At 44.9% G+C, this 25,099-nt stretch overlaps 1 protein-coding gene and 1 non-coding gene across 3 annotated transcripts in view; one reads left to right on the top strand and one right to left on the bottom strand.

The window, feature by feature from the left end:
* SMYD2 (SET and MYND domain containing 2) overlaps window positions 1–22,858 on the bottom strand; it is a 49,793-nt gene extending 26,935 nt beyond the window's left edge. For both annotated transcript variants that reach the window (XM_057728623.1, XM_057728622.1), the window contains exons 1-2: window positions 22,554–22,858; window positions 3,175–3,238 (exon numbers count right to left, since the gene is read on the bottom strand). In XM_057728623.1, coding sequence (XP_057584606.1) covers window positions 3,175–3,238; window positions 22,554–22,726 — 237 coding nt within the window. In that variant the 5' untranslated portion in view covers window positions 22,727–22,858. The remainder of the gene's footprint in view (window positions 1–3,174; window positions 3,239–22,553) is intronic.
* TRNAE-UUC (transfer RNA glutamic acid (anticodon UUC)) lies at window positions 12,115–12,186 on the top strand. Its single transcript has one exon. It is a non-coding gene; the product is annotated as a tRNA-Glu (tRNA).
* Window positions 22,859–25,099: the final 2,241 nt, after the last annotated feature.

Below are 25,099 nucleotides of genomic sequence, written 5' to 3'. Positions count from 1 at the left end.
ATACAGTGCCCTGAACTTATTTAGTTCTTCACTGCTAAAGGATGGAAAACCTTAATGACTATTAGCCTCTTCCTTCCACAACAGGAGAGAGATGAAACAAAAATGAAACTTACAGGTCAAATCCAGCCTCACCTCTAGAAACGAGTGGCTTTGGGAACTGTGTTATCACTTGTCATCTAGGAGGGTACTTCTGTCACAAGATACTTCACAGAGCATAGGAAAACTGAACTGCAGAACTACTCTCCAGGACTGAGGGTGTCCTGGCCCAAGAGCTGGGCGAGATGCAGGGAAGACTGCACATCATGACGCTGGACACAGCAAGCTGTCTTGGCCCAGACCTTCAATATGACTTAGAATCACAGGACTGTAACCCCCATCCTGGGGTTCCTTGCTACAAGCAATCGCATTATGATTTGACCTGCATAATCTGTCTATAGGAGGACAATGTATAGACTTCAAGCTGCTTACTGTAAAGTAATAAAGAGGCATTCTGGGGGACTTTCCTGGCAGTGCAGTGGTTAAGATTCCACGTTTCCACTGCAGGGGGCATGGGTTCGATCCCTGGTTGGGGAATTAAGATCCTGTATGCCACTCCGCATGGTCAGAAAATTAGGGGAGGGAAGGGGAGGAAAAGAAAAGAAAAGCTTCTTTAAAAAAAAAAGAAAAAGAAAAAAAGAGGTATTCTGGTTCACGTGGGCTGATGTACTTGATCATTGTGAACCTCCCAAGGCAGGGTACCTATGACTGTGAATCTGCAAATCTGGACAACCAGGTCCTCAAGGCAGGGGAACCACAATGACCACCTCAAGACCTCAACCTGGACCACGATGATTAATCAAAATAATGCCACCTGGTGAGCCCTAACGGAAGACAGCTCAGCAGCACGCTCAGGAGACCCAGAGGTAGCTCAGCATCTCACAGATTCTCATGTTTTATATTAATGCAGAGTTCACAGTTCATCAGAGAAGTTAACAAGCATTTTGTAACAAGCATTACTCACACAATGTACACCACTAGCGATCTCAAGTTCTTAGAATCCATCCACTCTTAGGTGAAAAAAACAAGCCCCTCGGGTGGGAGAAAAGGATCGTTAGGGAGTCTGGGATCGACATGTACATACTGCTATATTTAAAATGGATAACCAACAAGGATCTACTGGATAATACAGGGAACTCTGCTCAATGTTCTGTGGCAGCCTGGATGGGAGGGAAGTTTGGGGGAGAATGGATACATGTACATGTATGGCTGAGTCTCCTTGCTGCGCACCTGAAACTATCACAACATTCTTAATCGGCTACACTCCAATATAAAATAAGTTAAAAAAAAGAAAAAAGAAGCCCCTTAAATCTAACATATGCTGTATACTTTACTCTCCGCATACAGCTAAGCTTCAGTGCAGTCTGAATTACTAATATTATTATTTATAAGCCCTCATGCTTGTACACAGCATCACAGTTTACACAGAACTTTCATATCTAACATATCATTTGGTCCTTATAATTCATCAAGATAGGGGCCACTGTCCTCATTTACATTGAACGAAACAGACTCTGAGATGTCCTTTGAATTGCCTACGTCCTATGAAGCTCATAGAGCTAGTCAGCTGCAAAGCTGGGACCATGTCCTCCTAGTTTTCTGTGTTTCAATAGCCTGAACTGTCAGTGAGTTACTAGCTTGCTTCTTTAAAGAACCAGAACGTCATGAGTTACTTTTTCTAGAAGTGTTTAACTTAAATATAGAAACAGCTAACTTATCAGGCCTGGAACCAAATCACATCGTTCCAGGGCTCACTGATCTCTCCAGCGCCCAGCAATCTGACCACGGAATTCTCTGTCCACTATCGGTAGGAGGAAAGCATGACCTCTCCTCTTCAAAAGAAGCCACACGCCCTGAAAAATCGACCACAAGCCCATCTATATTCTCGATGCCCCACAGGCTGACAGCCTCTGGAAGCCCACCGGGAAGACACAGGGAGGGGGACCGTGCACGTGGCCTTCAGAGCCAAGGCAGACCTTCCCAAGCCAACGGCTGAGCCTGTGCTTCATTCTGGCCGGGGCCCCTGCAACGGGAGCTCTACAGTCAGATGAGACATCGAGGTTTAGCAACCTCTCCCACTGCCAAATAATGTTCTTTGGAGACTTTCAGACCAGCTGCATAGGGAGAAGAGAGAGGAAAAGAAATGAAATCTTGGATAATGAGGCAGACCAGGGAGTGGGGGAGGGGACACAGGGGAATGGCACCAGGTATGGCAAAAACAACAACAAAAAAGCAGTACAGATATGGAGAAAATCCTCCCTGTCATTTAGAGCCACCATTTAACGGCATCAGCGTTTCCCAAGGAGTATCAGCAGCTTTCCATTAAAAAAATAGATTGGGGAGGGTATACAGAGGTCGAAGATCATATTCTCCCCAAATTCAAACTGCTGGAACAAGGAACACATTTTCTGTAAAATATCTATGAACATTTTGTGTAACTATACAGTATCAAGCAGAAAAGTTTGCAGAACACCACTCCTTGTCCCTCAAAGAATCTACCAAGAGCTCCTCCAAACTCCCCCTTGAGCTTCCCAGTCCCTGTTATAAACTCCCTTGAGACGTGTCCATCAAGCCAGATAGCCCATGGTCTACATGCAACTGGCCTCCTGAACCCACTCAGCCCTGACTGCTGCCAAGGCACCGTCCCCAGGGCTCCAGGTCCAAGTTCAGAGCAGCTCGCCTCTGGCTGTATAATGGCTGTGCCAGGGGCTCACCTGAGTCTAGCAGGAATCAGCCCAAGGGCAACTACAGGGATATACAAACACAGACTTGTGATAGTAAATTTGAAGATAACATTTTAACATTTTTCATTCGTCATCTTTGCACGTTCCATCTGTTGCTGGCGACCTTGGTGATGCACCTGCCTGCATCCAATATGGCTCCCTTGTGTCTTTCCCACTTCACCAGCACCTATTTTTGATCCTGTATGTGGCCTCAAAATGTTACTACCCATCACTGGCTGCCTGTTGGTCCCAGACAAGCACAAGGGGGGATCCAGCCACATCCTACGCCACAAATAGGCTCTCCAGCTTTGGCTGCAGGAGGGCACTGGGATGCCGGGACAAGGACGAGAAGGACGTTGGGGTCCCGATCTTCTGAGGAAACAAGGCCCTCCCTGCCAGCTGGCCCAACACCTACCTGACACTCCACATTGCAGTAAAATGCCTGCTTGCATCTTCCACATTTGGACAATCCTTCTTTCCTTAAAAAACAGAAAGGGCACTGTAGTGTCGAGAGGCAGGGAAACGTGAAGCTGCACATTTTATCATGCAATAACAACAGCCATCTGGTCTGAAAGCAGAGCCAAGAGTCACCTTACCTTGCTCTCCCACTGAAAGGTGGCATTTTCCCAAAGGAGAGTTTGACCAGATTCAGCCCTTGAGTAGCAGTGAGTTAGTCAAAGAGGACACGCGCCGACATTTACCGACCCCAACAGCGTGAAGGGCACTTTCCAAAGAGAAAAATGACATGCTCTTTGACTCATGAGCCTGGCCTGGGACACCACAGCTGTTAACATCACCTGCACTATTATTCAACAGTTTGGGGCAATCAAAGGCTCTTATGTCCTGATTTTCTCACCTGCTAAAAAGGGACAGAAATAAACAAAGCCATCTTGGAAGTCTGAGTGTAAAGACGGAGGATTGGGGTCCACCTACACTGGCGAAAACCCAATGTGAGTGACAACCTTTAGCATTCAGAGATGCAAGTAAAGCAGAAGATAGGATGGAGCATGTCAGTAACGTAAATGTTGTCCCAAAGCTAAGTTTAAAAACAATGCAACCCAGCAAGTGGGAACATATTCTTGAATAAAATATTCCTGCTTCTCTTTGGTACACACATCCACTCTGTCAGTGTCCTATTGGGCGATTCGTCTGCCTCGTCATCATTAGGTCAATCCTCCCTGTTCGTTGCCACATTATTTATTTTCCTGCGTCCCACAGAGGATGGGGATATCACTGTTTCCCAACTGTTAGGTGCTGGTGTGTTTGCTGCGTTAGACAAGCCACAGCTTTTTCAAAAACTGTGAAGCCACTAAGTTAAACCATATACGAAAGAACTCTTAAAAATTTTTTGAGATGGAGGACAACCACATGGTTAAATCAGGGCGCTATCTGTAAAGCCTGCTGTCTGATTCTCACCCCCCACGCCCAAGCCAGCTTTCTGACTTAACAGATATGCTGATGTCACGAAGAGCACTCTCGCTACTGCCAGGGTGGCCCCCGCCCTGCAGCGGAGCCCCCTCACCCCCACCCCTGCTGCAGCGTGCCCCGAGAGCTAGATATTTTAAGATATACATAGAATCACGCTGCAGAGTCCTCCTCTGCGTCTTGTCAGCGAGTGGCAGTCACCACACTACTCCCACGGAATCAAGAAAGTGTTCCAAAAACGCTACTGTTGGAACAAAACAGACTGCCTTGCAGTTTTCATGACAGTGCTTGGATTCCAAGAAGCAGACTGAAGAATGTGTGGGAGGAAAACGCATCTTGCGGTTGAGGTATAAATAAATATTCCAAGTTTGCACATCTCAGTGGTTCAAAAAGGAACCCACTAATTTGGCTGAGTGTATTCTCTGGCCTGAAATACCCTCTGAGGATGCATCTGGATGAGATGCACGGTCCCTGCTCTCCTGCCTTTTATGCCAAGGGGAAAAGGCCAGATGATGCGCTCAAAGACAACTGTGAAGTGACTTGTGAGCAAGTACTAAGTGACACAGACCGTGAAGGAATGCCCAAGGAGTGGAAAGTACAGACAGGCAAAGCCAAGGAGGGAACTCTGAAAATTCTTTCCAAAAAGAAGTGCGTTTGGAAATGGACAATGGATGGGTAGGTGCCAACCATAAAAATGTTCATCTGAAACAGCCATGGGTTAAAGTTTGGTATTGCAGGGGGTGTGGTCACAAAACATGAGAATAAGAAGCTATTAACCCTCCCCAGCAACCCACCTTCTCCCCAACCCTCAAAAAACAACAGAAAATTTTGCGAAATTTCAAGGGCTCATGAGCCACCTAAGGTCTGTACACGGACTAGTGAAGAGTCTCTGAAACCAGAGTTAAGACCCCCCTGATATAAAAGATTAGGAAATTATCACAAAAATGTCTTTATTTGTTCTACACTATACAAAAAAAACAAGGAGTATAGAGAGAGAGCTTCCTGCACAGATGCCAGCAGTAAAGCTAACATGAAACCAAGGTTTGTTTTCAGTTTCAAGGTAATATCCCAGGGAGAAAAAAAGCGCTTGGGCTCTGGTGAGCTTGGGAAGAACTCTAGTCGGATTTCATTAAAATACTGTCTCCCAAAGGCCAGGCTTCATTCAGCCCAGCCAGTCACCAAGTCCACAGCCACAAACAAAGAAGATCAGGAAGAAAGAGCCAACGCGTCAGGGTTGGCAAGAGGTTACGTTAATTCCCACTATCCACCCCAGTGGTTCTCAAGAGGTGGTCTGTAGACCACTGGGGTCCTGGAGACTGTGAGACAGTCAGGGAGCCTGTGAGGTCAGAACTATTTCCAGAATAATACTACTGCCTTTACTGTCTTGACATCTGCACTCTAGAAGGTGTAAGGTGCCTGGCGGGTGAAACTTGCAACACTTCAGTACAACTCAAAGCAGCGGCACCAAACAGTGCAAGCAGTCGCTGTATTCCTCACTTCCACACGCTCACAGCAGTGGGGGGAAAGCCAGGAGCACTTAAGAATGTCCCTAATGAAATCTAACATATGACACAAATGAACTTATCAAAAAAACAGACTCACAGACATACAGAACAGACTTGTGGTTACCAAGGAGGGAGGAGGGTAGGGAGAAATGGACTGGGAGTTTGGGATTAGCAGATGCAAACTATTATATATAGGATGGATAAACCACAAGGTCCTACTGTAGAGCACAGGGAACTATATTCAATAGCCTGTGATAAACCGTAATGGAAAAGAATATCAAAAAGAATGTATATATGTGTACAGCTGAATCACTGCTGTACAGCAGAAATTAATACAACATTGTAAATCAACTATACATGAAAAAATAAATTAAAAAAGAAAAGAATGTCCCTAATGAAGCAGTAACGAATATTAATGTCACTAAAGCTCAACTCTTCCATACGTATTTTTTTGACATCCTGAGATGAAGTGGGAAGGAGGATGAGGGCTGTCTCAAGGAAAAGCTCTCGGGCATCCCTAGAGCTGTAAACTGAACCAGCCACTGTTTTCTTGAAATACCATTTTTACTTGAAAGAACAACTTTAGACAAACTGGTTATTCAGACTTGTGTATTTGTCAGATATACCATGGAAATGAATGAAGAGAGCCCATCACATCAAGGAAAATAACTGGCAGTATTTGTCGCCAATGATAAAATTTGGAATTTTGGAACATATATCTGCCACCCTGAGCTTGACAGTCTCTTGTCTGATGAGACTGGTGGTGGTTTTAATAATTGTGATTTTTTTCTACAGTTTGATGAAATAAAGTTTTAGAAGGTCTATATAATTTAGTGAAATTAAATGTTTCCAATGTTTTCCAAATGACCAGTGTATGATGTTTTAAAAATTATGCATGGCTAAAAGTCATTCAAACTGCAAGACACACTAAGGGATTTCATGTATTAGAGTACATAAAATTCACAGATATGGCTTCAGATTGCACATTACAACTAATCTTTAGGAAACAATCACTTCACTGAGTTCTAGTGTTGAATCAAAGAATATCCACAGTTAACTGAAAAGGCTATTAAAATACTCCTCCTGTTCCAATTACATATCTGAGGCCAGATTTCCTTCACATATTTCAACCAAAACTACCTAATACTCCAGACTGAATTCAGAAGCACATCTGAGAATCCACTTGTCTCCTGGAAATCAAGACATTAAAGAGATTTGCAAAACTGTAAAACAGCACTATTTTCATTAATTCTATTGTTTTGGAAAAGAGTCCTCATTAAAAAAAATGTTACATTAACAGTAATGGTTGCTGTCATTTTAACATAAATAAATGCTTTATAATATTCTCTATTTTTAATTACAAATACAGTAAATATTGATAAATACCAAGGCGAATAAAGAAAGCTCTTTCGGAGTTCTCAATTTTTAAGGGTAGAGAGGGATCTTAAGACAAAAAAGTCTGAAAACTGCTGATCTCTTGCAATAACTCCATCAGCTCTATAAAGAAGCATTTATTCCTGTTTTTCAAATGAAGATACTGAGGATCCTGGAGGTGAAATATCTAACCCAATATGGTCATTCAGCAGGTAGGTAGCAGAATCAAAATTCACACACCGAGGTACATATTTTGTCTCCATCATGCAAAAATATCTTCCCTTGAGTACTGTGACATGATCAAGGAGGACATACTACATGAAACAAAATCTATGTGTCTGGATAAGATAACAGTAATAACAAAGTATAAATAAAGGCATTCTTTACTCTGGTCTGCATAATGTCCCAGCTCCAATGGTACCCCATTCATGCTACCCGGCTTCAAAGATGCAATGGGGAGAATTCAGGATCATTTCTGAAAATGATATCTGGGGACGGAGCATCCCCACAGAGGGTCTCTCAACCAACTATGCCAGAGGAATCAATGCCACTTGACGTAGACTGGAATAAAATAAGGATTTTTTGTATTCACTCTATGCAAAGAGGGTCCCTCCATCTCATTCAATGTGCTAAAACCAGATGTTCCCTAGACAGACACTGGGCCAGTCCTAACAGGACTGCCTCCTCTGGGAACTGGGTGATAGAACACTGCAGCTCTCACAAACAACGGAAAAGCCTTGCCTGGCTCAGAGGCAGATTTTACTGTAATCATGCTTATGGAGTCATCTACATGACTACATGTGAATTTCCTTGGCAAAGATTCTCCAGAGCCAGACTGCCTTCAGAGTAGAGAAGGAGAGAAGCTAACCCAGTTACTGACAGTGAACAGCATAAGAATCCATTCTGATCTATTTGGTAATAGTAATTCTCAATGAAATGGGGTAGGGATGGGAGCTCTGTTTAAACGATCTAGATACACGCTTCAGTTCTTCCCATAGCTTTTCATAGGGAGAGATGTACACATCTCATAAGTCTGATGGTCGAAACCCAAGCTAAAATTTGCTGAGCTTGCACGTGCTTTGTGTGTGTATGGGCTTCAGAGGGAAAGCAGGAGAGAGCTCCTGTGAGTGTTTGACTCTTGCTGACGGCGAAGTTTAGCCAGAGAGAAACTTCATATGGGATATCCATTTTCACTGGAGGAATATACAAGGCTTTTAGAATAAACAGCTCCTGCAGAAGACACAGCTGTACATCTTTCATTGGCAGTGTAACCTAATCTGAATTGTCGAGGAGGTTTGGGGAAAGGCTGCAAAACAAAGAAAACTGCCCTCAAAGAAAGATTAATAAAAGGTCATTTGGAGGAATGAAGTGAAATAACTGAAAAGGAAAGGAGTTAATGGAAAGTTAGTGGTGAATCACTCGTAACCTCTTGGAGTGGTTCTCAACCTTGGCTGTTCTCAACCCTGTCTGGGCCTGGGGCTGGGTCCCGCAATTCTCATCAGACTGATCTGTGTTGGGAGTTGTGGGAAGCGACCCAGATCTAATGCGTTTCCAGGATGCAGAACCACCGGCCTAGACCTGTGGTCATCCATTTGGGTTGAGGGTCTCTGAGTGCAGAATTTGCAGAAGATTGTTGAAGCATCCTTCCCTGCAGTGCAGACTTTACAATGTAACTCTTCTTAAGAATGGCTGGTACACACAGATGTATTAGGTTGCTTAGCTCCCTTGATGATGGTCAGAATGAAGTGGCAGACACTGTATTTTCTAACTATGACAAGCAAGTATTCTAGAAGCCAGGTGCAAATTTTAAAAAAGAAAGCCTTAGCATTCTTTACGCCTCTATTCCCTGCTTCACAATGTAGGATGAATATGATGGAGTTACTTTTCCTACTTCTTTATCTCAAATCCTTTTTTCTTTCTGGTGCTTGAGGTGCTGTGTGATCTTGGGCAAATTATTAGTCCTTTCTGAACCTGTTTCCTCCACCGTAAAGATACAGTTTCTACCTCATAGGCTTGTTATGCAAATTAAATGAGAAAATACAAGTGAAGCCTATGACTACAACACTTTTAATTAGCCTTCATTCTTTTGTGTTTTTTTTTTAAAGTGATGTCAACTCCTGAAATATCTTCAGTACAATCTCACTCAGACTCATATTTAGAGGATTTATGCTCCTAAAGCCTTTGTTTTACAGGCAAATATCTACCCTGCTGTGAATGGAAGGACTCTTTGAACTTAAGAAATGGTTCCATCCACAAAGGGAGGAAAGAAATGTTACAGGAAAATGCAAGTATCTGATTATGAGTGACTGGGACAGAACTTAGAAGACACACTCCTGTCATTTTCTACTGGGGGAGACACACGCAACGATTGATTTTTGTGCTTTTAAAATTCAGATGCCACAAAGATCAACAAGTTAGGGCTGTAATTAACAACTCTTGCTAGTTAATGCGTTGCCGCGGGCACTGTTGGTTGAGATAAAAAGGATTTGATCCTGAGAGCTCCCTCCTTTCTGCTACTGAAATGAATGCTTCGCGGGTTTTCCCCATGAAAGAGAATGATACTGGCATGGAGTGGGTTTGTAATAACAATTACTTTTAACGAACGGTGACAGAAGAAGTGACAAGTAGGCTCTGTTGAACAGAGACAGCCCCAGCCAAATGAAAAAGAGAAAAGGAAAAAAAGCCCCAGTGGCGCAATATAACTTCTCCATGGGTTGAAATAAGACAACCAGAAACAAAGTTAGCCTCCCACCCAGAGAGAGTGGTTACACTAGCAAATTTTTATTTGAGAGAAATAAAAATTGGAGGAATTGTGGCAGAACGCTATTATAACCCTGGTCAGGGGACAAGGATAATACTCAGGGTACGGGTTTTTGTGTGACAGTGAAAGATGCTCCACGTAGCACTTTAATCCATAGTGTCACAGTGAAACAGGACCACGTGCTGCGGGAGCTTCTTCCCAGAGCAGGGCTGAACCTTCCCCTGGGCACCGGGCTTTGTTCTGAGGCTTGTTAAAAGTTGGAGCCCAGGGCCTCTGGGGAGGCGGAAAATATTTAGGGCAGTAAGGTAGCAACTAATAGGTTTTCCCCAATATTGGAATAGGAGCTGTGATTTACAAGGAGAGAGTTGGGCTTGGTGGTCAGCACTGAATGGTCAGCCTTGTTATAAAATGATGACCCTGGGGGAAAAGGGATGACTCAGGTCAAAGGGTACAGAGTTTCGGTTGTAAGAAGAATAAAGTCTGAGGGTCTACTGTACGGCACGGTCACTACAGTTAACAATGCAGTATAGTATTATTGCTTGAAAGTTGCTGAGAGTTGAGCTTTAGCGTTCTCGCCGCACAAAGGGAAGTCACCTAAGTGAGGGGATGGGTGTGTCATCTTCATGTGAGGAATCATGCTACAGCCTCTCTGTATATCAGACCATCATGCTGTGCACTTTCGATATAGACAATCATATTTGTCAATTATTCCTCAATAAAGGTAAAAGAATATTGTAGACATGATTCCACATCACTGATTCATGGAAAGTCAAGCTCAGCAAGAAAAAAATGGTGAGGATGCTGATGTAGGATTTGTTTTAACACGGGCTCTAGTTGAGATGAAATTTACCTTTACCTTAAAAAGGAAAAAATTCATGAGGCTTATGGATAAAGCAGAGAACTACTCAGCCTACGGAACAGTGAACATTCAATTACTCTTTTCAGCCACTGGATGACACCTACGACCAAGCCTCATCTTGCAGGCCCTGTAAAATCCCTAACAGTTGAAGCCTGCCGGAAGAACAGATGTATGCGCTTTTAAATTTAACATTCTCCTCTGAAACGCTTTATATCAACTTTTGTGGGAGATCAGAATGACACGTCCTTGCCATTTGTCTTTGACTTCTCTGATGCCTGGACCGCGTCGGAAGACAAAAGGAAAGAAACAACAAACAGGTTTTTAACTCAGTTCTCTCATACAGGAACTGACAATAAGTAACAGCCACCATCTCCTCCAATGGCACAGTAAATGACAGATGTTATCAACAGACTTCGTAATGGACACAACACTAGACTCTTCTATGACTGCTGTTGCCCTAAGTTCTACAACACCTAGGTGATTAAATATCAAGGAAAAGGACAATATCAAAGTCACACAAATGTAACTATTTAAAATGCCCCTAGCAACACCCCTCACTTCAACATTCTGGCCACAGAGTAGAAATAAACCATGTAAAAATACCTTTATAACCTAATGATAAATATAAGTCCCAGAGCATATGGTCAGGCCCTCTGCAGCCAAACATGAGTATTAACTCCTGGCCCAAGACACACATGACCTGCTCACAAGAAAGTGCACCTTAATTGGTTACAGAAGAATTTTAAGAGGTGACACATTCATCATCTTTGTTGTATTTTCCCATAGTCAAACAATAAAAAATTGAATTGCCAGTTTACTTAGGTGAATTACCCCAATTTTGGACTTGATAACTCAAACTTACCATACATAGTTTGAACAGATTCTTTCAATCTTTATTGATTTCATTTGTATTTCTAAATGAAGAACACTTTTTATACTCTAAATCCTTGTACATGAGGCAGGAAAAGAAGTATGTTAATCGGCGTGAGCCAGGTCATTTCTGTTCATTTCTCTGTGCAAAGTACTAGGCTCAGGGGGATGACATTTTTGTTTAAAACAAACAAACAAAACAAAAACAAGCTACTTGGGGAAATAAGCCCTACCTTCCAAAGGGTGGTAAATATAAATCTTAGGCAAAATGATGCAGCATCCCAACGGCCCAGATGACACTGAATTGAGACCAGGACATTACTCCTAGGACTGAGCTCTTTAAAGACACAAAAGTTGGGGCACTTACAGTCGGGGCACTGTCCTCCTCATGTCTGAGTCCCCAGGATTAGAGCACGGTGACTGGAATACTAGGATGCTCAGTAAATGTAAATAGTAAACTCTTGTCAAATAAATATAAAGTAGTAGCTGAATAAAATGAAGAGATCATGGACTGAAGGACTGCAGAGGAAGCTTCCTAAAAAGAGATGCAACTTGGGGAGTTCCCTGGTGGTCCAGTGGTTAGGACTCAGCACTTTCACTGCCGTGGCCCAGGTTCAATCCCTGGTCGGGGAACCAAAATCCTCCAAGACTCACAGTGTGGCCAGAAAAAGAAAGAAAGAAAAAAAAAAGAGATGCAATTTGAGTCGGATCTCTCTTGAGGATGAACAGGCTTAGAGTCGTAGGCTTTAGCCGGGAAGAAGACGGAGGGTAAGGGAATAATGCACAGAAAAGCATTCCTGGTTACAAATGGACATTGGGAAGTATGGGTACTGGAAACCCCACTCAGATTTTGTTTATGGTTTAAGTGAAAAAGTAGCGAGGGATAATGCTAGACAGGGTGGGAAGAGCACTGAATACGGAGGACTTGAGCACTCAAGACTCTATCCTGAAGGAAAACAGAGCTAGACGAACGGTTCTGCACATATTTATAAGGATTCATTTCCAAGAATGAACAGAGTTGTACACATAGATGGGTGACAAGGCCTGTCCAAAGACCTTGCTAGTAAAATAAGCAGCAGAAATGAGACTATTCATTTAATCAATACTTACTGAGGTAATAGGGTACCAGGCCTCGGGCTTAGTGCTGGGGCTACAAAGTTGAGTAAGACCTGGCTCCTGCAGGTCAAGGAGCAAGTGTGACGAAAGAAGTACGCACAAGGTGCTTCGGGTACAAATACACAAGTGTGTGTGTCTGTGTGCGTGCACCACTATAAGCAGTTTGGAGCTGCTGGAGTGAAATTAACACTGCAGAGCAAGCTGGACCCAAACATCACCCCTGATGCCCAGCCCTGGGAGCGTGCCAGCAGGCAGCCCTGACCCTACAGTGGAGTTCTACCAGGGCCACTCTCCGAAGATGCACAGAAAGAGAAGGTGGCAGTGGACTGCTTTCCCTTCTCTGTGCCTGGAAAATATTTAGCAGCTAGGTGTCTTAAAAGGCCTGGGGACTTCCCTGGTGGCACAGTGGTTAAGAATCTGCCTGCCAAAGCAGGGGACGTGGGTTTGATCCCGGGTCAGGGAAGATCCCACATGCCATGCGTGCAACAACGAAGCCCATGTGCCGCAACTACTGAGCCTGCACTCTAGAGCCTGCGAGCCACAACTACTGAGCCCACATGCTGCAACTACTAAAGCCCGTGTACCTAGAGCCCTTGCTCCACAACAAGAGAAGCCACCGCAATGAGAAGCCCACGCACCACAAAGAAGGGTAGCCCCGCTCTGACACAACTAGAGAAAGCCTGCACACAGCAATGAAGACCCAGCGTAGCCAAAAATTTTTTTAATTAAAATTAAATTTAAAAAAGAGGCTTAAACACATGCCAAAATCAATTAAATATTGAGTGAAATAAGTAGACTGTTTCTAAATCTCTACTACATTGTGAATCTGAAAGTTTTTAAGGTGAAAAAACCCTAAAGGTGTTTTGGTGGTTTTTTTGTAAGTAGTATTTAGAAATATTTATTCAGGTGTATGAGCAGACTAAATTTCATCAACTTCCAAAAAAACGTTTACCCAAAGTGCTGTTTTTTTAACACAATGTAGGGATGCTACAATTTTATTCGACCTAAGTATTATCTGATCAAAGTTCTCCCTTGGTTTGCATAAGTCATGAACCAGGGTGTGTAGTTAAACTTCTTGGTTAATGGAGTTTTCCTCATGATGTACATTATCAATGTTCAACGAAATAAAAGAAAAAGAAAACACTCAACCCCAAACCCTACTGCCTTTAACAAAAAACCTGCTGAAATGACAAAATTCAAGGCACCTGTGAAGTCAACTAAAAACTGTCACTTGCCATCTGCCTCTACAAGGATGAAGTCACTAGCCACGGAAGTCATTGACCTTCAACACCCCCTGAACAGAGTTCAGGGCAGAGATCAGGAAAAAGTACTCTGAGCTCTGGGAAGGACTAGCAGAACAGACTTTCAGATAGTCAGAAACTTTCAGAAGATTTTACGAACCCAATTTCTGACATCTTCTCAAATCTAGAAAAGCACTAAAATTAAGGGAGACATCTGCTCCTCATGACTAGCAGCTACCTTCTTGAGACTAGCCGTAACCTTCCGCCAAAATGTGTGCCTGACTGCGTGTACGCCCCTTCACCAAAGTCACACATCCACTGACCTCCCCAACACCCCACATCTTAAGAGCGGCTCCTAGAGCTATGAGAGGCTGTCTCCCAGGCTAAAGCCCTCATTTTGCCCCAAATAAAATTTAACTCACAACTCTCACATTGTGCTCTTACTTTCCATTGACAGTGGGTAAAATAAAGGTGCATAAAACCTACCAGAATATAAGCTCTGTGGTGGAAGGGATTTTTGTTCCTTTCCTTCACCGTTGTTTCCTAGGGATTTAGAACTAAGCGAGTGCTCCATTAATGTAAATATTTGCTAAATACATGAGAAAACAGAATCCCTGCTCTCAGGGAGTTTATCATCTGCTCATAATTAAATGTCTCTTACTGTTGAGGCTTTAAGAACATGTGACGCTATCACTGTGAACAGCAATCATCACTCTGCTACAGATTTGTGCAACGGACAGAGAAGAGATTTTTCAGGTGGCACAAGCGTTTCCTATACAAACATCGCCGCGGTGAGGGAAATCTGAGCCCAGGGCCCACAACCCTTGAAGAGCCTTTCCTGGTCCTCACAGAGGGAAGAGAAAAAGCTCCTCCTGTCCAAGATCTTTTCGTTTTGTCACAGATGGCAACATAACTCCTTCCAAGTGCCAGGATATAAAATCCTTGAGATTTTTATTTGGCTCAGATGAAACACTGCATCTTGTTGGTCAGCCAGATTTTCTCCCCCCCCCCTCCCCCCAGGATATGCCTATGTCTTCAGGCCTCAGTGTGAAATTCACTTCTTGGTGAGTGAGTCGTTCTTATTTTTCCTTTCCCCCATGATGACTGCAGATTCCCAGGCCCCTGAGATGCCTTGCTCATCACAGTGCACTTGCTGATGTTTTGGTTTCTAGGGACTATAAACGTGCCAAAGATAAGCACTTATGGATTCTCCTTTAAAAAGGCAAACCAATCCATTTTAATAATGTACATGCCATATCTCCACTCAGTCATCTGAAACCTTCCACTCTGTCCCTAGATTTTATGTTAATAAATTGGCACAAGGAGTTCCACAGTACTTTTAAATTTTTGATTGAAGAAAAATCTGAGACACACAGCTGGATTCTCAGCAAATGCATGGACTAGAAAGATAAGTTGTTTCCTGAACCCTCAAGACGTTTTCGTATTATTTTCCTGCTAAGTTGCATATTTCTGGCCTTCAGAGAAGTCTAGAAGAGATCTGATTTCCTTCTGTTCTATTGTGTTGGCGTGAACGCCTTTGCAATTGAAAAGGAGGCCTCCGAGGGTGGTAGGAACAGAGTCAGCAGAAGTTACACAAAGTGAGGTGTATGGCTTTGTGACTGGTTAGAGCGTGCCCGTGCTAATGAGGCCAAGGTCATGGGTTCAGCCCCTGAAAAGGCAGTTACTTCAGTCAATTCCCCGCTGGAGGACCGCACCCCTAAACTACCACAGATTTGCGAGAAATCCAGGGATGTGAGGATTGGGGATGTGAGTGGGAGAGTGATGGTGGTGTACAGAGGCTGATAATACAAATCCCTGATAATACAAATCCCTTGAGAGGGGACAGAGACCTCTAGTCCCAGAGCTGGCCCCTCTCCAGGGCAGGGGGACTGCTCCAGAAACCACCTAGCCGTCAGCCTGACCAGAGGAGGGCTCAAAGTCTGCATCTGGTCAATCACAATCAGGGTGGCCTGTTCCAGGTCTTAGTTCCCTGGTGGTGATCAGGACATATATACTCACAGGTTCAAAGACAAGTAGGCAAACCCTGAGTGGGGCTGCCTGTGAGAGGACAGGACATGGGAATGCAGAATCAATAACAGAGGAGAAACTTGTTTCAATCAAATTGCCCTTGCACAGATCAGATGAAAGCATGCCTTGAACTGAGAAATGGGATTACTTCACTCCACACCTGACACCCAAAAAACAAGGTGTGTATGTATGGTGGGAGAGACCTTAGTTATTGACGACTCGAGTTATATAAGGGATATTTGTAATTATTGACTGCCTCCTTGGGAAGCAGAAATAAAGTGGCTTAAAATTGTAATTATTTCATATTTCCTTTCTTTTTCTTTTAAGTCCCAGCTATGGGGACTTTCCTGGTGGCACAGTGGTTAAGAATCCACCTGCCAATGCAGGGGACACCGGTTCCATCCCTGGGGTGGGAAGATCCCATATGCCGCAGAGCAACTAAGCCCATGAGCCACAACTACGGAGCCTGAGCTCTAGAGCCCACGAGCCACAACAAAGCCCCAATGCAGCCAATAAATAAATAAATATACTTTAAAATAAAAAAAGTCCCAGCTATGTCCTTTTTTGTTTGTTTTAATTTTGTTTTATTTTTATTTGGTCCAGGTCTTAGTTGCAGCAGGCAGGCTCCTTAGTTGTAGCTCACCAGCTCCTCAGTTGTGACAAGCAAACTATAGATTGCAGCATGCATGCATCCCCCGACCAGGGATGGAACCCGGGTCCCCTGCATTCACTTGGAGTCGTAACCACTGCACCACCAGGGAAATCCCTCATATTTTCTTTATATTGATAAGAAAAAGAAAGGGGATAATAGCCTCAGGCAAAAAAGGGAAGTCTCAAACACCAAAATTAAGCAGAAATTTTCTTAGCATATTTCTATTTCAAGTTTTATAATAGACAACTTCACTGTCCCAGGTTCTCACCAATTCTGAGTTCTTCTGAAGACCAGTTGCTGCCAAACTACAGCCCTGAGCCGTGGATCTTCCCAAAGAAATTTAAGACATTTCTGAGCATCTTTAAAAGAATCTTCTGACAGATAGTGTGCCATGTGCTTGTCCTTCAGGAATACCATCCTGGGGCCTCGTAGCACAGCTGTACCGTGAATCCTATTTCCAAACCATGCCCATTTACCTTTGCACAGAGTAAAGTTCTGAAGAATGGGTATGTTTAAGAAAAAATAGGGGAGAGGGTTTATATTCTCATGCAGCCCTACCAGAGGGCACAGAAACAAACTCTTTATATGTAGCTGAAAAGACTAAGATGGTAAACTCATCTTAAATAATTTGAGCATATTGAAAAATGTCCCAAAGCCACAAAAGGACCAAAGCCTTGCATTTCTTTTTACATTTTATCAGGTAATAGTGGATAATATAGAAGAATATATGTAGCTCTTACGCAAATTCCAAAGCACTGTAATAAAAAACCTCTGAACCCATAGCAGCATAAGATATAAATCCAAGACAGCTGAATCAATGTATTTGTTGAACTCACAGAAATAATGCATTAATTTGTTGAATTATCTATTAGGGGAAGGGGAAGTAAAAGAAAAGAGGTGATAAAAACTGCATTCACTTGAGGAGAAACCAGAAGTGAATTAAGTCCTGATGTCCAGGGGTGAACAACACCGTAGATTCAGGTCAAAAGGGGCAGGGAAGGAAAACCACACTCGGAATATGAGACACAGTTCCCTTCATGAAGGACACAGAGGCTGGCCCTTAGGAGGCACTCAATAAATATCTGATCCTAAAAATGTGAAATTCAAGGAAACAACCTTTCCAACACTCATAAAATGAGATAAGGTCTTCTCTACACAAGCCATCCTTGGGAGATCAAAATAAGAATGTATCTGGAAATGCTTCATGAGCTGCAAAGAGCAACATGATTTAAAGGAACGTCATTTCACACGGGATCTTCAAATTTTTTGTGATTGAGAGGATTTTTGTGCAATTGCTTTTGGGAGGGAAAGGTGTTAGATGGAGGTTTTAACTCACCAGGGTTTGACTCTTACTTCAGGGTATCCTGCTGCTGTTCTATCTCTTTCATCTCAAATCGTTTCCAAACGTGCAGCTTGGTCACTGAGCCCTGATAAGCTATAACAGAAATTATGCTCCCTGCCTACAAAAAAAGTGCGTGTTCTGGCACTTGGCACATCTGAAGTCTTGCAGGACCACTCCTTGCCACAGCTGAGAGAATCAAGCTGAAAGCAAAGAGCAGAGAGGAGTCATTGTATCCTTGCTAGGTGGAAAACTCTGTTTTCCTCCGTTTCTCTTTTCAAACATTTGTTTAATCTCAGGGTAGTAAAGTATCTAAGCACTTTGGAACTAGAAAAGGCTCTTTCTGAAAAAAGCTTTACCGGTGCAGCCTCATCGTATCATTTCCACAGGTTTTGGAAAATACTGAAAACTGATCCCACGCACCCATAATTATGCTGGGGGGCCCAAGGTTGCAAACCGCTGCTTTTAACTCTGGGTCAACGTGTCATCTGAATGATGACTCCACTGGCCAACAAGGTACAGTATTTCCTTCCCAGTATTCTCCACCCCAACCCCACCACCATAAAAAAATTGTCCCTGAAATGAGAATATGTTATCTCACTATTTAACGTTTAGCCGACAGAGCTCATCAAATATGTCTGTACAAGTGAGACCCTGGGCCAATTCTCACAGCTCCCGAAGTGTCCGGGTCATGCTGAGCACTTGACTTCTCTGTCTCAGGACCAGCTCAGTAGGTGGACGTTCATGTGCACAGTTTACAGATAAAGGAACCTGGGAATTCAGAGAGGTTACATAATTTGCCTCAAGACAAACCATAGGGAAGGGATGAAGCCAGAATTCAAATCCAGTCAATCGGGCCCCAAAGTCCCTCCTCTGCAGTCTCTAAATAAACGAAAAACTTGAAATACTGAAATGTTGAAAATGGCAACCCAATATCTCATTACCTACTATAGAGATGGCTGAACTTTATACTCTTTAATGTAACTTTTTAGACGAAATCTGTTGCCCGTATATTTTAATCTTCCTACCCATTTCTTTAAAATACATGGAAAAAGATGGAGGGAATCCTTTATTGGAGCATGTCTCCAATTTTTCATCCAGAGAGCATGATAATCTGACAACAACCTAAAGCCACTTCTCTCCTTAGAGATTCTCCAAGTCTCAGAATAAGCAGAGTCACAGCAGCCCTGTGGATGACACCCCTTCTGAACGCAGCTTCAGGCCCAGGGCTCTTTCAGAGAACCTTAAGAACAGCATGGGGTGGGAGGGAGGCTCAAGATGGAGGGGATATGGGGACATGTGTATACATATAGCTGATTCACTTTGTTGTACAGCAGAAACTAACACAACATTGTAAAGCAATTATACCCCAATAAAGATGTATTAAAAAAAAAGTTCACAGCTCTTAATACTGATTAAGATCAACTAAAGATGACTTCAGCTTGGTAAAACAGTGGGGAAGAGATGAATGCTGCTACTGAAAAGAATCAGAGGGACATTACACCTGTATAACTGCTGAAATAGGCAGTCTCAATCACAGTATTTTGATCATGCAAACATTTTAATATTTAAGCCAACTTCTCTGAGTGAGCCAGATAGAATATAAATTTCCTGAAAGCAGGTTCTAACAGCTCTGGTCCAAGGAGGTGAAGTGGGCATTCCTACTTTGCCCCCATACGCTGGACAGACAGACAAAAACCACAATATTCCTGCCTTTAAATGACCCATAAGCCAAGAGAATGAAAGATCAAAAGGGGTACATCTGCCCACCTGAGGAACTGCACACAGAATGAATATTCAGATGCCAACACAGGGTTACAGATTTTTCCCTTTCTGAGACAAATACTAGCAAGTGTTAAAAATATGTCAAATACCAAGTGAAATGTAACGTAAAAAATGTTCCACGAAATGTTGGCCAGGCCAACGTGTGTGTGCGTGTGTGCGTACATAAAATGCATCTAAGAGGTCTGATGAGGACAGCTCCCAACTGCAGGACATTTATATTTTTAGGAGCTGCCTTCTAGCAGCTGAGGCAAGATACACATCTTCCCAAGTGTCAGCCTGAGAAAATGTGATACAAATGCAAACCTTGGTCTGCATTGCTGATAGTAAGAATCCCATTCCACTGTGACTTAAGAGACTTCTCATTATTTTTCAACTTATAGAATATACTTATTCCTTAAAAAAGTCACTTATTTTCTTCAAAATAAGTCAAACCCTGATACAATTTATACGATAGGGACGATCTCTAGTAGCTCATTTGTCTTAAGCAACGTTATTTACCTTCAACTTCTGGCACAAGAAACAATAAGGTCTAGTTTTCTTTTTATGGGAGAGGAGGGGAAGCTATGGATTTTGCCCTGTATGCTTCAGTATTTGAGAATTCTGCTCCTACTCCCTGAGGGAACCGTGGGGACATATACGCATTCCTCTAGTACAGCTGGACAGAATAATTTGTCCTCGGTCTATACAGACAGTTGACAGAGGAAATGGTGCTAAATCTATGAGAATGATCTAGCCACTAACTCTAAACTAATCACATTTAATAGGAACCACAGAGTGGAGTACAAAAATATTTCTAATTTTACAGGTATCATGATGTCATCATTTCTTGTGTGTTATTCTAGCTGATTTCAAATGAGTCCTTGCGGAGAGAGAGGAAAGGAGCTCTGGGTGTTGACAGAAGGTCACCTAAGCCAGAGAAAAGTGGGAGGAGGTGCAGTAGTCCCATCCCAATGCAGGGGGCAGCTCTGGTGAGGGGTCTAAGGCAACAGTGACACTCATGAATGTCATTCATAAAAAGGGAAAACAAAGGCAAACGTTGTCCCCATGGCAGGGTGATTTGTCAAGTTACACCTGACTGTACCTTCCTGTTCTAAGGTCGGGGGTGTGTGTAGTAGATAGTCAGGATGCTCACAGCAAAAGGGAAGCATCTCTCAGCTCTGCTTCTCCACTGAGAACCCAGCTGGATTTGATCTTTAACTCACCAGAGGAGTGGTCTAGTAACTACCATCTGAACACCTACTATGTGCCTGGTACTGCAGTCTTCTCTTCCATGATGGACCCTAGGAATCACCAGGATCCCTGATGGAGGGAGGCCCCTTCTGTGCTGGGTGACCTTGCTTTGCTCCTGCCACTCCAGACACCCACACTGCTTCAGACTCTGAGCCACAGCAAGGCTCAGAAGATCAAGGGACCAGACACAGCAGCCTTTTTAACTTTGGGAAAACCCAATGCTCACTTCACTCAAACGTCGCAAAGTGGTGCCATGACCCTTTAGCTCTTGGCTCACCAATTCAAAGAGCCACATCACATACAGCCCTTAAGCTGCCCACGGCATGATTCTGTGTCTAGTTCCTTTCCAGGTCCCCCCAAGCGGAAGACAGCTCTGGCAGGGAGTCTGGGCAAGATGACTACAGTATTTAGCTTTTGTCCCTTCTTTTGCTCTGTCTTACCGTAGAATAAGATGAACACATCTCAGAGATTGAGTACTTCAGCGTGTGTTGGACTTGAGACCTGTATTCCAAAGGTACCTGCAGGACCTCAGGTAGGCTTAACCTAGCCCAGGAATCTCCACTTCAAATATGAAGAAACTGAGGTTCAAAGAAAGTAAAGCACGGTCCTGGAAGGCCCTGTACAAACAACTCCAATGCCATGCTTCCTGCCTCAGTAATTTTATTGAGCACTGAACTAGGTAAGAAATGGGCAGAACTGAAGACACCAGACTTCACTTTCTTAACTACAGATGTGAATGTATACACACAGTCGCACTTCCTCTCTGGGCATTAGTTTTCTCCCCTATAAAATGGAAAGAGTATTGCATTCATGACTTATGATGTGCCTTTCAGTTCTGAAACTGTCATAAGTCTTGAAGATATAATTATGTGTTGGTGTATGTGAACATATGCATATACACATACATACACACATGATATGCTACAATTAAATACCAATTCCCATCATACGTTTTGCCTAATCCCCCCAGCAACCATGTTTTCCCAACCCCAGACCTGGGCTAGATACGTCCCACCAGTGCAGCCCCTCTGAACCACCCGTGTGTGGTCAGTTCTCCCCTGGCTTCTCTCCAAACACCAAGTGCAGAGGGTGACAAGAAAGAAGAGGGGCCATGTATTTTACATGACATGTTACGGGTCATTAACTTCCTTGGAGGAAACACGACAAGTCTGCGGCCGAGCGAGGCTGTGGGGCACAGAACACATGGCAGGAAGTACAAGCTAAAGGAAACAGAACGTGGCTGCGCGAACCTGGGGTCCCTCGCCGGCAACGCACGGAGTGGGCAGCGGATGCCAAGGCTGGGAGCAAGCCTGGCTCCGAGCCCGCGTGTACGGCCAGGACCCTGCACCTCACCGGTCTGCACATCCCGCGAGAGCAAGTCGGAAAACGTGCCGTGCAGCGCGTGCGGCGGGAACTTGGCGAGTCTTTCCTAAAGCACGCGGCACAGCCGGCCCGGGGTTCAAGGGCGCAGCCCGCCCCCTCCCCCACCGCGAGCCGCGGGCGCTAGGACCCCGCGGGCCAGCCGCGCTTCCTCCCGCCGCGGTCCGCCCGCCCGTCCGCGCGGCGCCCCCGGCTCCCGCCCGCCGCCCGCCCGCTCGCGCCGCCCTACCTGGCGAAGCAAAACTCGCAGTGGTTGCCCCGCTCGTTGACCGTGAGCACGTAGGCGTAGGCCGGGCAGGAGAAGAGCAGGTCCCCCACCTGGAAGGGCTGCAGGGCGCGCAGCCCCCGGCCCTTGCCCGGGCTGCAGAAGCGCTCCAGGCCGCCGTCGCCCTCGGCCCTCATGCCGGCGGCCGGGCTGGCGCGGAGGCGCTCCGGCACCGGCGGAGCCCGCAGCGACGGCTCCCGGCGAGCTGCTGCTGGAGACGCGTCACCCGGAGCCGCGGGGGGGCGGGGTGGGAAGCCGCCCGGAGGACGCGGCGGCGGCGGCGGCGGCGGCGGCCACCGCTCCCCGGAAGGGACGGCGGCCCCGCCCGGTCCTCGCGCGCCCCCGGGAGGCGGGGGACCGGCCCGGCGGCCCCGCCCCGCGCGCGGGACCCTCGGCGGCCGCCCCGCACGCGCCCGGGGCCGCTTCCGGTGTGGCCGCCGCCGGGAGCCGCATCCCGGGCGGCTCCTGGGAGGAGGGCGGGAGGCGGCGGCGCCTCTGCGGAGAGCGCGGGACGCGGCGCGCTTGCCGGTGGGCAGTCTGGGGTCGCCCGTGGGGCAGGTATCCAACGCCTCCCCCGGACAGGCCCGTGGGAGAACCCGCGCTCGGTTAATAGGAGGCAGGGGGGAGGCAAGATGCTTCACAACCTTGAGTTCAGTTCCTCCGTCCTCGTCAGAGACCCTAGAAGGAGTCCCCGGGGAACACTGAAGAGGAACCGCAGTAGCAAAGTTGGATGTGCTGAGGGTTAAAGGGTGGTTCCCCAAGGTTTTTAAAACCCTGAGAGGCTTCAGACCTTCCAAGGAGTCTCTCAAGGATTCATCGTGAACCCACTCTTCCTTTTGCTTCTCGGGTGGAAGTTAATTATGTGGACGGAAAAGGAAATGCGCTGGTCAGGCTTGCTCACTCAGCGTCTCTGCATGCAGCCAACGATGCGGAGGAGGCGGGAGATAACCTTGCAGTCAAGGAACTTAGACATATTGGAGGAGATGCCATGCTGTGGCCAGAACACACGATAGAATTTGCGCTGGTTCTAATCGGTTTGACCACGCACTGTCATCTTAGAAAAGTCAGTTAGGTTATGAGTCACATAGAGGATTTAAGACAGCAAAGCTCATAGAACAGTCTGAGCACATAAGTCCTGTACACTTGCATAAGGTTAGAGTTTTGCATATGAGAAAGAAGGATGTAATCTGTTCCACCCAGGAGTGTGTAAAGGCTGAACTTGATGTGCACACAGTAAGGACTCAATGCATGAAGAGGGAATCTAGCAAAAAACACTAATACTTAAAACTCAAGTTTGATCTCACATGTTCCATGTGTAAGCTCAGGACTAGTTTAGCAAAGGGAAAGATAAATGTGATTTGGAGTATGTCATAAGGTTAGTGGAATTTTTGACGTTTCAATAAAATTCCTGAAATGAATAAGTGTCTTGCCTAGTTGAAAAGAAAAATACATCATGTATACTCTCACATTTAGTCATTTTGAGAAGCATTCACTGAGCACCCACTATGGCCAGTCACTGGGATAGAAAGATGGGCAAAATGTAGGCCTGGGTCATTGCATTTGACACTTTCACAACCCAACAATTACCTTTAGTTATTGAATATTGTGGGCCAGGCATTGTGCTAAGTGCCTTAAACACATTATCCCTTTTAATCTGTAATTCCAACTGCCCAATGAGTTAGGTGTTATATGTCTCCTATTTCCAAAACTAGGAAACTAAAACTCAGAATAATTTCCAAGGCCACACAACTAGGTTGCACAATTTGGTTTCAACCTCCAGTCAGTCTGAATTTGAGGCCCATGCTCTTAACCCAAATATTTCTCTGCAAACAAAGACAGCTCTCTGAGATAAGTGTTATTATGGTGGCTTGTACAAAGTGTTCTGTGGGAATACAGGCAGGGAGTGACAAACTCAGCCTGAAACGTGAGGGTTTGGTCAAGGCAGGAGCCACAGTCAAGTAACATTTGTGCTGAGCCTAAAAGATGCATGGGACTTTGCAAGTGCAGGAGAGGAGGACAGTTTTCCAGGCTGAGAGAATTGCATGGGAAGACAGAGGGACTTGAAAGAAAGAATGATGTCTAGTTGCAGTCCTCTGAGGAGTTCTGAGTAGAGCATGGGTTCTCAAGGAGAGGGCAGGAGGTGAAGCAGGAGCAGTGGAAGGGCCTCTTCTCAAGAGGTGAGTTTTGTCCCAGGTGGTGTGGGAATCACTGAAAATGTTTAAGCAGAGGGGTGCCAGTGTTATAGACAGTTCTGCTGGCAGCTTTGCAGATAGACTGGAAGGGGAGAGGACTGAACACAAGACCACCAGTTAAGAGAGCATTTGCAGTATTGTAAATGAGAGTGGAGGAAAGCTGGAGTCAAGGCAGTAGCATTAGGGAAAAAAGGCAAAGGTGTCGAGGGTAATTCCAATTTCTAGCTTGGCGTGTGGTTTTTCCATGTGGGGAGATATACAACAGGCAGATGACAGTGGTGGCTTCCTAACCTAGTCAATCTTGTAGGCTCAGAACAG

Source organism: Hippopotamus amphibius, chromosome 3, assembly GCF_030028045.1.
Source record: "Hippopotamus amphibius kiboko isolate mHipAmp2 chromosome 3, mHipAmp2.hap2, whole genome shotgun sequence".
Taxonomy (NCBI): Eukaryota; Metazoa; Chordata; class Mammalia; order Artiodactyla; family Hippopotamidae; genus Hippopotamus; species Hippopotamus amphibius.
This window is presented reverse-complemented; position numbering and strand designations above follow the sequence as displayed.